The sequence below is a fragment of the Nanorana parkeri genome, unplaced genomic scaffold (genome assembly GCF_000935625.1).
Source record: "Nanorana parkeri isolate BGI_ZX_2015 unplaced genomic scaffold, ASM93562v1 scaffold566, whole genome shotgun sequence".
In the NCBI taxonomy this organism is placed as follows: Eukaryota; Metazoa; Chordata; class Amphibia; order Anura; family Dicroglossidae; genus Nanorana; species Nanorana parkeri.
The window spans coordinates 414,535-428,608 of NW_017306834.1; the positions used below are offsets into that span (position 1 = coordinate 414,535).

At 45.6% G+C, this 14,074-nt stretch overlaps 1 protein-coding gene across 1 annotated transcript in view; it reads left to right on the plus strand.

Annotated features, from left to right (window-relative positions):
* The first annotated feature begins 487 nt into the window (after positions 1-487).
* FAM91A1 (family with sequence similarity 91 member A1) overlaps positions 488-14,074 on the plus strand; it is a 37,138-nt gene continuing 23,551 nt past the window's right edge. The window contains exons 1-4 of the mRNA XM_018562213.1: positions 488-740; positions 3,458-3,542; positions 9,995-10,146; positions 12,725-12,782. Coding sequence (XP_018417715.1) covers positions 669-740; positions 3,458-3,542; positions 9,995-10,146; positions 12,725-12,782 — 367 coding nt within the window. The 5' untranslated portion in view covers positions 488-668. The remainder of the gene's footprint in view (positions 741-3,457; positions 3,543-9,994; positions 10,147-12,724; positions 12,783-14,074) is intronic.

Below are 14,074 nucleotides of genomic sequence, written 5' to 3' on the forward strand. Positions count from 1 at the left end.
GAAAAGTAAAAATCGCTCTGGTCCATGGGAGGCGGGGTGGTTGGAGGGTGGGGGTGTACAAGTGGGAAGAGATAGATCTGTCAGGTATTTAGTGCTATCTTCCTGCTGCTGAAGAGATTTTCACTCACTTCCTGTACTGAAAACACAACAGGAAGTGAGAGGGAATTCCGAAAAAGTTAAATTCAACAGAGATAACATGACTTCCCGTGGAACGCTAGCCATGAAAAATTGAAAATTGTGGCTACTGTTCCCCTTTATAAGATGACACAGCCCTTATTTTTAAGTAGGAATTATGACAGCCCCCATAGTGTTTTGGGATTCCTATGAAGATTTTGTCATCTGTGTGGCCTAACATGAATCAGCTGGATACCATATGAGCAGTCTGAGCTCTATGACACCACTGCAGTGCACGGAAATATGGCCGCCAAGAGACAAAGTGACTGGGGGAGATTTGGCCTCTAGTGAACAGACTGCGTCCACCGGAGATTCGCCTGACGGGAAATGACGTAGGCGACATCATCAAGGCTGCTGGCCAATCAGGAAGTAGTTTACCACCGAGGGCAAGTTAGAGAGAGACGGGAGGGGGACATCGGGGTCCGGGGACATGAGGCGGTGACACGGTATGTGCAGGTCGGCCGGTGGCTGCCAAAGGTGTCACACCGTGCACCATGAATATTGACGTGGAGTTCCACATACGACACAACTACCCCTGGGCCAAGCTGCCGGCCAACGTCAAACAGGTGAGGAGTTGGGCTACTGTCACCTCCATCATTTGCCTGGCCCCACCCCCAGCTTGTGTCCCTCTGTCACCTGGCTATGACACCTCCTCCCTCACCTGAGTCTGTTTCCACCTGCATCACCGTCTACATCACCTGAGCCTGGCCCCTCCTTCGCGTGTCCCCACCTCCAACATGTCGCCCCATCACCTGTACCCCACTATCACATGTTCATATCCCTACCTTCATTACTGTCCTGTCCCCTCATTAAAGTCCTTCTTCACCTGTGCCTATCCCCTACTTCATGACCTGTCCATGTCACCTCTTCCACCTGATCCTGTCCTCACCTCCTGTCACCTCTTCCATCTGATCCTGTCCTCACCTCCATCACATGCTTACCTCCTATCACCTGTCCAGGTCACCTCTTCCACCTGCTCACCTCCTATCACCTGTCCAGATCACCTCTTCTACCTGCTTACCTCTTATCACCTGTCCAGGTCACCTCTTCCACCTGATCCTGTCCTCACCTCCATCACCTGTGCCCCCATCACTTGTCCCTGTCACTTCTGACACCTGATCCTGTCCTCACCTCCATCACCGGTGCTCCCATCATGTGTCCATGTCACCTCTTCATGTCTCCTCTTCCATTTGAGCTGGTCTTCACCTCCATCACCGGTGCTCCCATCACCTGTCCATGTAATCTTTTCCACCTGTGCCCCCATCACCTGTCCATGTCACCACTGACACCTGATCCTGTCCTCACCTCCATCACCCGTGCTCCCATCACCTGTCCATGTCTTCTTTTCCACCTGAGCCTGTCCCATTCTCCATCACTTGTATAAAAAGAATTCTGCGCTTTTGAAACCAACTATAAACAATCAACCCAAGAGCTGCTGTGAAAGAAAGGGAAAGGTCCCTTTAAAGCAAATATAGAAAATTGACACAGCGCTAAAGGTGAAATACAAACAAAGGTGTGTGTATATATATAGTGATGGTCTAACGTAGAAAATGGGTAAGCATAATCTAATAAAGGTGGAATAATGGGTGGAAAAAAGCGAAGTGAAATCAATAGATAAAAAGTTCAGATACAAAACTAAACTGAATAAACTAAAGTGTGCTAACAACAAGTTAACCGTGAAAAAATATCAAACAGTGTAGCCTGTGAGAGGCAATTTCTCCAAAGGTGTGATTGTAACAAACAATAAATATAATCAGTGGTAAGATGATACTTAATATCAATCATCACAAATAATCATCAATCAACGGTGAAAAAATATCAGTTGTAGGTTGATAATAAATAACAGCCCCAAGGTGAATTCTCAATTATCAGTGGAAAGGTGACAGTGTTCAATAAGCAAAAATTTTGACGCGTTTCGTCACATGACTATTTTAAAAAGAAGACTTTTTTAAAGTCATGTGACGAAACGCGTCAAAAGGGCAGATTTGTTTGACACATGGGATGTGTCAGTTGCTATTTTTGAGAGTTTTTATCCATTGTCCGGCCGGCTGTCAATCAGGAACCTGACAATATTATTGGGATCTTTCCCAGCTGCAGCGCAGATTTGCGCTGTCAGCGGATAGTAGCCTTCTAGATTCTAATTTGGGTCAACTGGGTACATTAGTAAATGTGCTCCTTTTGACCAAAAAGAGGACTAAAGCCAAAAAAAGGTTTGTGTTTAGTTCTCTTTTAACTTTAGCAGACTGATTTATAATGCTTTGCACTACTACCACTAGATGGCGCCTGTGGGGATAGGAATTGCCTATGCTCCTCCTGGCAGTAGTGCTGTGAGAACGGCATATAGCTGGACAGGAGAGTTCTAAATCAGCCCCCTAGGTGTGTATGGCTGTATGACTGGGGCAGATTGTACTTCTCATTGATGACAGAGACTATTGTGGTTCTGTGTGAAATGATGTATGTTGCCTCTTTATATATCTCTTATATATAATAATATTCAAGAATGAGTAATGTCTTATATGCTGTTGATTAGTTCTTCTGCCTTCTCTGTTCATTTCACTTATGAGGTCTGTGAGAGCTGTCAGATTAGAGCGGAACTGAAGCCCGCAAATACTCCCCTCTGCTCCATCAATGTGGGGTCTGCGAGCTTCCTCGCTGTTGCTGGGGTCTTCTACACGGCTACTTTCGGATGCCAGGTCTTCTGTCATCTTGATTGGCCAGCATGGGGTGACATAACTCCCACGCATGTGCATGGGGTGACATAACTCCCACGCATGGAGTGACATAACTCCCACGCATGTGCAGGGGGTGACATAACTCCCACGCATGGAGTGACATAACTCCCACGCATGTGCATGGAGTGACATAACTCCCACGCATGTGCATGGGGTGACATAACTCCCATGCATGTTCATCATGGGAATTCATTCAGTCCGGCATTGAAGCAAGCTGAGAATGTACTCATGTACATGAGAGTTCATTCAGTCCGGCATGGGCGCATGCTGACAATGTACACTAAGCTGTGCATGTGCTGCTCACTGTACATTTTGAACAGGCAGGCGAGTTTGTTTTCTTGCAGAAGAGATCTAGCATTCACAATTTTCTACTCTTCAGCTTCAGTTCTGCTTTAACCCCTTCATGACTGAGGCCCTTTTTTCCATTTAAGTCACGAAGGGGTTAAATCCTCTTATGACTGCTGTATACTGGAGATCCTTTAATGCTCTTCTGTACCTTTTCCTTATACATGAGACAAGTAATTGCTCTTCTAATTGTTTTCTTTCCCCAGAGCCTTGGAAACTCTCAGAAAGACTACGAGAAGCATGTTATCCTGTACAGCATTCGTAACCAGCTGAGATACCGCAGTAATTTAGGTAAGGAGTGCGCTGAGGACACAGCACAGTTTGTACAGAAGTACACAGCCGGATCAGGATCCAGTCATGAATTCAGGATTAACGAGGCCGTTTTATAATTTATTGGCCAGAATAGAATGCTTCAAATAACTGAAATGGTTTTCATAATTGAACCTGCTGCTGTATAGGGCACAACAATATCTTCATTTAAAGTGACACTAAACTCAGTAGTTAAATCTTAAAAGTGCATTCAAGTATCCTAACTATTAATAAAAATTAGGGCTGGTAATGATTAAAATTTTCATGTTCGCTGGGCTGGGTCACCACTTGGGGAAGGGGGGGACTCCTCCCCTTCCCCAAGTGGTGACCCGACCCACCCCATGTGTACATGTCAAGCTGCAAACAATCTTGTATGTGTATAGGCTCCATTGGCTAACGAAGGGAAGAGAGGGAGGAGTCACCGGACTCCTCCCCCTTCCCTTCGTTAGCTGTCACGGACATCGACGTGACCAGACTCCTCCCCCTCTTCCCTTCGTTAGCCGACAGAGCCACTTGGGGAAGGGGGGAGGAGTCCGGTGACGTCGATGTCCGTGACGTCACCGGATTTGCGACGGAACTCCCGGAAGAGGTGAGGTGAGTACCGATCAAAAAAATTAACGATTAATCGAGGGCTTAATCGTTAATTTCCGCAGCCCTAATAAAAATGTATCTTATTTGTGTATCACTCGGCTGTAGATCCTCAAATCATCTCTGAATTGTTGCTGACACTGTCCTTCCTTCTGGAGGGTGGCTACTTTTGTTCCCCGTGTTCCCTGTGTGTGTTGTAAAGTAGTCACCACTCCAAGCTGGCTCCTGTGATGGACTCCGTTCCTCCATTGTTGACTGGAGGGACAGACAGGAGAGGGGGCGGGCACAATTGGCACTGGCTCTGGAGAGGCAGAGCCTGATGTGGATCCCAACAATATTGGGTGTTTCCCGGCTGCATCGTGGCTCTGCGCTGGCAGCATATAGCGGACATTAACCCGCTATATGCTGAGTTTTGGGTCACCTAAAGAGAAAAAATGTTTGGTCATAGTTCTCTTTTAAAGGTGGACATGGTAGCACTAGAACAGTGGTTCTCAACCTGTGGGTCGGGACCCAAAAGTGGGTCGCAACCCACAGTTGAGGGGGTCCCCACGTGCCCTGTGCTGCTCTAGGTAAGAGGCTCCTCAGCCTCCTCCTGGGGTGGCAGTGTCAGTTCTCCTAGGTGGCGCTGCAGCGGCCGGAGAGGATCAGAGAGAGGGGAGCAGGCAGGAGTGAGGGGAGGTGAATGCTCGATCACCATAGAGCCCACAACTAGGCACTACAGAGCCCGCACTGGACGCCACCAGAGAGTCCCACTAGCCACCTGAGAGCCCACACAGATTGGTGCACAGTATTGGTGCATCCCTAAATTTTACAGTTGGAGGTCACCACAACTTGGCAAATGTTACCAAGGGGTCCCGGCCCTAGAAAGGTTGAGAACCACTGCACTAGAAGGTACCAGGTATTACATTTCAGGGTATAATCTGCCTCCTCATGCTGCTGTTTAAACCCGCGTAGAAAGTATGAGAATTTGGACTTTCTGAAAGTTGGTATTTTCTTGTGCCTGTCCCTGTGCCCCACTCAGGTGTGGATGGCTGCTCATGAGGGGGTCTGAGGTAGTAGGGTGTGCCTACTCTTCTCATGTCCGAGAAATTGGAATATTTATGCTGGCTCCAGGCAAGTTTTAGGAAGCTTATTGTATCGTAAAAGGTAGAATCTGGCTTTCTTTAGTGATTGCTTTCTAGAATTTAGCTTGGCTTTGTCTCCAGTACAAGTTTTCTTCAAACCTGAATCAACATGTTCAAGGGCAGGCTGTGTTTACTTTACAGCTCTGAACACGCCACAATGGGATCATACAATATCCAAAGTATTTCCAGACAGGCAGACTGCTTCCGTGTCCACGGTCTCCATTGCCACCACTGTGGAATTCTTATCGAACAATTCCTTTTTTTTATACAATGCCTGGCCAAAAAAGAAAAAAAAAGTCGCCACCTGGATTTCGGGCAGTGTTATGATCTGGGGTTGCTTCAATTGGTTAGGTCTAGGTTCAGCAATCTTATGTGCCCATAAATTGAGGTCAGCTGTCTACCTGAATATACTGAATGACAGGGTTCTTCCATCAATGGATTTTCCTCCACTGATGGCACATTGGTCATATTCCAAGATGACAATGCCAGGATTCATCGGGCTCAGATTGTGAAAGAGAGGTTCAGGGAGCATGAGACATCATTGTCACACATGGATTGCCCACCACAGAGTCCATAACTTAACCCCATTGAGAATCTTTGGGATGTTCTGGAGAAAGACTTTACGCAGTGGTCCGACTCTCCCATCATCACTACAAGATCTCAGTGAAAAATGAATACAACTCTGGACGGAAATACATGTTGTGACATTGCATAAGATTATCGCAACAATGACACGGCGAATGCGTGCTGCAATCAAAGCTAAAGGAGGTCCAACTAAATATTGGAGCATGTGACTTTTTTTTGGCCAGGCAGTGTATATTCCCTTCTCTGTTCGTTTCTCACGGTAAAGGGATTGGACCTTTTATGTATTCTTAACTGATAATTCTAATTTGAATAATAATGAGAGAATTGCAGTGGGCATCTAAGATAACAACAGTCATCAGATATAAAGACCTGCGCCTTCAAGGAAGCAAACCTGATAGAGTCTAACAAAAGTTCTTTGATTCCATTAATTGTTAAAACGCACAAACAGCCGACGGTAACATCATTAGGACCGCTAATGCGTTTCAGCAAAAAAAACCTCAATCGTAACTAAAGGGACCTCTCTGTTTCGCAGACCTACTTTAAACTATGAGAGCTGTGCTGGCTCATGGAGCTGAGTGCTGGGAGTTTTACATTGAATTACCCCTCCCTGGTTGAAATTCTGAAAGGATCCTCTCTCCCCACATATCATTTGCCCTGGCATACTGGATTTCTTTGCCTCTCTGCCCTGTGTTTCGTTCTCTAAGGCGAGAAATTGCAGGAGCAAATTGAGCCTTACAATGTCTTCCTCATTGAACATGATGCACAAGGATATGTATACTCCAAAAACAACAAACAGACCTGCACATAGATTCGACTGGATAGACCAGTGTCTTTTTTTTTTTTTCCCCCCAACCTTGACTACTGTGTAAGGTGATGGCGGGTAAACAAGTGACATGATCAGGCAACAAAAATGATAGACCAAGGGAGCCTTCTTTTAGCTGAGTGCAATGCCGGGGCACAGATCCCATTTAGAAGCTTTCTGCCAACGTCCTTCTTTTAGCCCTGGTTCACAGCTCGGCGTTTTTGAGCACAGCTTTTAGCTGCCCACCACAAGAAATCCCATGATTTTCAATGGCCCTGGTTCACACCTGAGCAGAAAAATGCCTAGCGGGGAAACGCCAGACGCCTGAAAAGATACAGGAGCTTCTTTGTGCATTTCAAAGCGCTTTCCCTCCCCATAGACTTCATTGGAAATGGCCAAAAATGTGCAACAAAAGCATGTTGCACATTTTCGTGAGCGTTTTTGTGCGTTTATACGCGCATACTTCCATTGCCAACAATGGTTTGTGAGCTGCCAATCAAAACCTGCGTCTTAATGTCAAATGTGCACAACGCGCAAATAACCGCATGCTGCTAACGCGCGTAAAAACGGTGCTGCTTTGGTGCGAACCAGGGCTTATAGGAACACCAGCTGCTGATCGTTCACTTTTCTTAGGGTAATAGTTGCTGCAGTCCTTCTGCAGAGGAAGCTAGGAAGCTATACCTATGTTGTACTCCTCAAGTGATCTACACCAACATTGGGATAACCATCCTCCACCTCTGAATACACATTCAGACCTTGTACTCCGAGCAGTCAATAAAGATAATGACTTAATAACTGGCCTAGCACACCTAATAGGACTTTATAGGACGACGTTGCTTTTCTTCACCTTGACCTACAAAAGTCCGGTGAACGTTCAGCAGCATTAGGATTGTCTGGAAAATCTGAGGGCCTCATGCATTTTTTTTTTTTTAAACTTCTTTTTTTCACATGTTTTGTTTATTTTTTTTAATTTAACTTTATTGCTTTTGCACGGGGGCTAACGAGGTGACAGACTTTATAGAGCCTGCCCTCCAATACAGAAGATCGAGCACAGCATTGTGTTGAATCTCCTGTGCAGCCTGGCTTGTGACAGCTGAGACAGGAAGTGCTGAAGACACAGAGTAGATCAGAGAATGGACGTTCTCCTGTCTGCTGCCCGCTCTCCATCCTGAAATTATTTCCGTGGTCCTGGATCCCCCAGAAGAGCGGGGGACCCCGAAAACCACAGCGGGGACGAGGGTAAATTAGGGAATAGTTAGAAGCCGTGTCAGGCTTTTTCATTCTGAGCCATTGGTGAGATTTTCCTTCACTTCCTGTTCTGGTAATAACATTGTCACCACGGCAGGAAGCGGGGGAGATCCCTAGTGGGATGAGACAACCTGCAATTTCCTCTGCTTCCTGTTCTGTTCCATTGTCACCATGGCAGGAAGCCGGGGATATATCGAGCGGGATGCAGCAACCTACAATTTCCTCTGCTTCCTGTTCTGGTAATAACATTGTCACAGTGGCAGGACGCGGGGTAGATCTCTAGTGGGATGAGGCAACCTGCAATTTCCTCTGCTTCCTGTTCTGGTAATAACATTACTACCATGGCAGGAAGCGGGGGAGATCTCTAGTGGGATGAGGCAACCTGCAATTTCCTCTGCTTCCTGTTCTGGTAATAACATTGTCACCATGGCAGGAAGTAGATGGGGGTAGCTCCTACAGTATCAGGAACCTGAAAACACCTGTGGTTCCAGCCTTTGCGCCACCCTAAAGTGAGTGTTTATTGCCATTGTGTCCTCGTTGGAGAGAGAGATCCCCTTGCTTCCTGATCTGGTGACAACCTTGACAGAAGTACAAGAAATAAAGCAATATCTCCTGAACCATGTCACGGACCGCTAAAAGAAAACTTGACAAGGGTTCTAACCATCCCTATTCCATCTATAAACTAAAGTTTTGGCTGGACATAGGCTTTCAGATTTCATCTTTTTGGCTATAATATTATTAGCAGAATGTTAAATGTTGAATTATATAAAAAACTGCTGCAACAGCCGTCCTCTTCAGCCCTGGTGTCACCAACATATAATGTGTTGTCTTCCAGCTTGTCTCCACGGTGGTGCCTAGTAATCCCTTTCTTTCTGATCAGCCCCCTCTATCCTGACTAGAGCAGCCTACTGAAAACCCATTTAATGTACCACTGCTAGAGGATTATGTTCTGAACTGTTTGAGGAGCTGTAGGGATTCTTGTTGCTAGACAATTAAGCTGTGGTTTTGCCAACTCTGTGGTAGGCCTATAAAAAGCAAGCAATGGCGTTTTAGTGCTAAATTCCTGAGTATGATTCACATGGGGAGAGACCGTGCGGCGGGTTATAGAGTGTGTGTGGTGGTGGGGGGCGGGCTGATCTTGCATTGTTTTACATTGCTAGATGATAGACAACCTATAGCCACGGACAAGGCTGAGGAACTACAACACTCAGCAAGCTATGAGTCAGAGGTTGCACAACACTGTTGCTATTTTTATTGGGAAACTTGCAGATATTTTTTTTTTGTTAATCATCAGTTGGAGGCTTTTTTATTAGATAGACAAGCTTCTTAAAGTGAACCTTTATCTTCAAAATAACAACAAAGGCACCTTTAGAAATGTTTAGTGATGACAATCTACAGACACATACTTCTAGATAATTGCCGGCTTTGTATTCTTTGCATATCTTATTTTATCTTTTCTTCCTCCAGCCTTCTGACAGTGGCCATTTTTACTAAGGGCAGATTACTATATCTCCCTTTACTTCCTGGAACTCTGGAACATGTGACTAGGACATGTGACCATGCACATCACCTCAGGGGAGCATAATGCCTTTCCCTGAGATCTGATGAGATTACAGATGAGATTTCCCAGCAATGCTCTGCTGATGTAACCTTCCCAGGATGCAACGCTTGGGCACAATTACATTTGTGCCAAAGTGGACCAGGAAGTGGAAAAACAGTATTTGTAAAAGAATTGTAAAATTAGATAAAAGAAAAATGTTTGTTTAGCTAATGAATGTAAAAGGATTTCATATCTGCATGCTGATGTGATTTTTAGTCAAAGCGGATAAAGGTTCACTATAAGGTGGGGAGGAGTTCTGTAGCCATAATGCACAACTGTGCTCCTTCATTAATACGGTACAGTGAGTAAGTGTTTTACCCTGAGACAGGAAGTGTGTTACTGGCAGGATCACCAGGAAGAACAAAGCAAAAGATGTGAACATGGAAGAGCAATGTCATAGGAAACAGTTCCTCACTATTATTTAACATGTAACAGTGTTCTATAATGTATGGATACATAATATTGTTGTTGTTTTCTGTGTTTACAGTGAAACATGTGAAGAAAGATGAGCGGAAATATTATGAAGAACTCCTGAAATACAGCCGGGAGCACATGATTCTCTATCCTTACCATCTGTCTGACATCATGGTGAAAGGTCTCCGGATAACACCTTTCTCCTACTACATAGGGATAATGGAGGTATAGATATATATGTATCCAGCCACTTGTGTCAGGAATGGAAAAGTTATAGTGAACCTGTTCTCCAAATTTTACAAGTTCCATCTAAGAGCAGACCTCCTGATACCCAGTATTACTTTTATTTGCCACAAAAGCTCTTGTGTGCCCTTCTCTGGTTTATCTGCACATTGTTATGGGGCCTGATTTCTCTGAGTTGATGGCTAAGCTGAATGAAAGTTGCTTTCTTTGCTGTCAATTTCCAGGATGAGTTTTGCTGCTTGTTAAGAAAGCGTAATACTTTAAAATAGGGATGCACCGATACCGATACTAGTATCAATATCGGTGCCGATTCCGAGTATTTGGGCAAGTACTCGAACTTTCCCAAATGCTCCGATGCCTAGCACGAGTACTTCCGGTATCAGGAAGCCGGGCAGCGCGTCATTACACGCTGCGCGGTTTCGCGATTGACCGGACGCTGGCCTCGTGAGGTAAGGTTACCTTACCTTTAGTATGTGTAGCCTGTCATCCCCCGGGGCCTCTCCAGCGAGAATGCGGCCTTCGTCCGGTACCCAGCCCGAGCCGTCCAATCAGGAAGCCGGGCGCCGTGTAATGACGCGTAGCCCTGCTTTCTGATTGGCCGGGAAGCTGGCTTCATGCTCCCTCGTCATCTCATGAAAAGAGAGCATGGAGCCGGCCTCCCGGCCAATCGGAAAGCAGGGCGTTGCGTCATTACACGGCGCCCGGCTTCCTGATTGGCCGGCTAGACGGCTCCGGCTGGGTACCGGACGAAGGCCGCGTTCTCGTTGGAGAGGCCCCGGGGGATGACAGGCTGCACATACTAAGGTAAGAGGGTACTTTTTTTGTTAATCGGGAAGCCGGGTGGCGACTCTTTACACGCTGCCCGGCTTCCCGGCTAATCAGGAAGCCAGGTGGCGAGTCATTACACGCCACCTGGCTTCCTGAATGGGACTTCCGTTACTCGGTAATTGGTATCGGCAAGTACCGGAAAAAATTATCGGTACTCGTACTCGGTACCAAAATACCGGTATCGGTGCATCCCTACTTTAAAACATTATTTAAACTCACGAACAAAAATTAATTAAAGGGATTGAAGGCCTGCGTTATGAGGATCGCATTCAAAATCTAAACTTATTCACCTTAGAAAAGAGGCGATTAAGAGGGGACCCTACTGCAGTCTTTAAAATCATCAATGGGGACCCCAATATTCGGAACAAACTGTATCATCTCAAAACTGTATTAAGAACCCGGGGACACAACAAGAGGTTAGAAGAGAGGTGGTTCAATCTTAGAATTCGTTGGTGGGTATTTCACTGTGAGAGTGGTGAAAGATTGGAATTTCCTAACGCAGGCGGTGGTATCTGCGGATAACATTGATCAACTCAAGAAACTTCTGGATGAGTTTCTTCTTTTGCAGAATCTACAGGGATATGGGAAGTATTAGAGCCAGATAAACACACACATGCACACTCACACTCGCATAGGTTGAACTGGATGGACCCTTGATCTTTATTCAACCTTACATACTATGTAAACAAATTATTATATTGCTGCTTATTGATCCCTTGATATGGTGGCTGCTTTAGTTCTCTTTATCTCCCTCTTGTGAAACCTACCAATCTCCCCACCCACCAGTCTGGGTGACAACCATGGCCTCCCTCATTGATACCATGGAGGAGTGAGCATTGTCACTCTAGGACCCGAAGTGTTTTACTGGCAGGATCACCAGAGGGGCTGACTTATAAACAGTGTGTAATGAGCAGCAGTGGATATCAAAAGATGTCACCAGCACACCAATTAGAGAGTGATCAGCAAAAGTCAATTTTAATGAAAAATTGCCATTCAATTGCAAGCGCTTTCGGGGCTTCAGGGGGTCCCCTTCATCAGGCTCGGAAGTGCAGCAGGATAGAACTATTTATAATGAGCAGCAGTGGCGCCTGCTGATTTAAACAGGGGAATTTATCAAAACTGGAGCAGACAGAATCTGGAGCAGTTGCACATGGCAACCAATCAGCATCTCTCTGTCATTTTCAAATCTTAACTGAACAAACTGAAGAGAGAAGCTGATTGGCTGTCATGGGCAATTGTTCCAGATTCTGTCTGCTCACGCTTTCATAAATTCCGCCCTCTTTTGTTACATGTCAGCCATAAGCAGCGGCGGCGCATAGGGTCCATGCTCTGTATGCATATAAATGTTATCACTAATTATGCGTACATTGTAAAATACAGCCCAAATGCAAGACTGTGAATGCACATTTTTCTAGTTTTGGTGTACACAGCTAAACACTACAGACCAAAATTAAGAAATGTGTATGGGCCAATAGCATGCAATACTGTTGTGTTCAGATATGTATAAATGATGGATGTGAACGCAGCACATTGAACTCCTGTGCACATGAGCCCTAATGTCCATAGACTGCCCACGAGGTGCATTCTTAGGTAGAGGATAAGGAGCTGTAAAAGTTAATTTGCACAATTGATTTGGGTCAGGTTTAATTATTTGTTATATTTAGTGATACACTTAGGGATTTTTTATTTGTAGAGCCAGAGTTAATAATATTTTTTTCCCTCTACCTTACAGGACATTATGAACAGTGAGAAGAGTTATGATTCCCTGCCGAACTTTACCGCTGCAGATTGTGAGTACAGCGCTCTAGTCTGACTGATATTTCTTATTGGTCACAGTGGACATTAAAGGAGAACTATGAGGTGAGTGATACCCACTCATCCTCATAGTTAGAGCCGATGTGTGACATTGAAACTGTCACAGGTTGGCTCTATTGATCGGGAAGTGAGCGAACACATACTGTCGCTCGCTCACTTCCCGATCATCTCCCTGCAGAGAGCGGTAACTGTCAGTCACTACTCCCCACAGGGATTCCCCCCTCTCCGATCCTCCAGCGCTGAGTGGAAGAACAGATGGGGAGGGGGCGAGCACAGCTGGCTCTACCTCTAGATAGGCAGAGCCCACTGTCAATCAGCCAGCGGGGTGGATCTCGACAGAATTGTTGTGATCCGTCCCAGCTGCAGCGCTCTCCGCATATAGCGGTCAATAGCCCGCTATATACTGAGCTTTGGATCACGGGAGGACGTTAGTATATGTCCTACCGTGACCCTAAAGAGAACTATATGATAAAAAGGTTACCCCATAGTTCTCTTTTTGGTAAAAAATGACTTCAAGTTCTCATGTTCCATGTGATGCTTTCATTACTAACATCTAAACTGCACACTGTCCTGTAGAGGGCTACAGTAGGGCCCAGCTGGCTGATGCCTTTCTTTTTATTTATGACCAGTCCGTGCCTCCGTCTCATGCAGTGCTATAGTAAAAATATGGAGGTAATAGTGAAAGTACTGTGGAGCCCACTTTAGGATATAGGTTAGTGTTTGCAGGATCTAGCTGCTCTTTTTTGTAATAATATAAGTAGGGAACAGATCCAAAAGTTTTTGCAGCTGCCGCTCCAGGCTCGTTCCCGTGACGCACTGTGATCTCAATACAAATTAGTAAACTGAACATGAGATTGTAGTACATCACAGGAGCGAGCTTGGAGTGGTGGATACTTTGCAACACACACAGGGGCCATGGGGAGCAAAAGTATCCCCCCTCCAGAAGGAAGGACAATGTCAGCACCAATTCAGAGATGATTTGAGATCTACAGCCGAGTGATACACAAATGAGACCTAATGTCTGAGTTTAGTTTCACTTTAATTTGTACACATATAAGCCCTCGTTCACACCTGAACGTTTTGTAGCGCGTTCTACGCTCGACGAACGCTCTACAAAACGCTCAAAAATATAAATCCCATTGTATTCAATGGTCTCGTTCCCACCTTGGCGTATTTCCGCCCATCCCTAACGCGCTACAAAACAGTCCACGCCTGAAAAGGTACATGTACTACTTTGGGCCGTTTTGTTGCGCGTTTCCATTGGGAT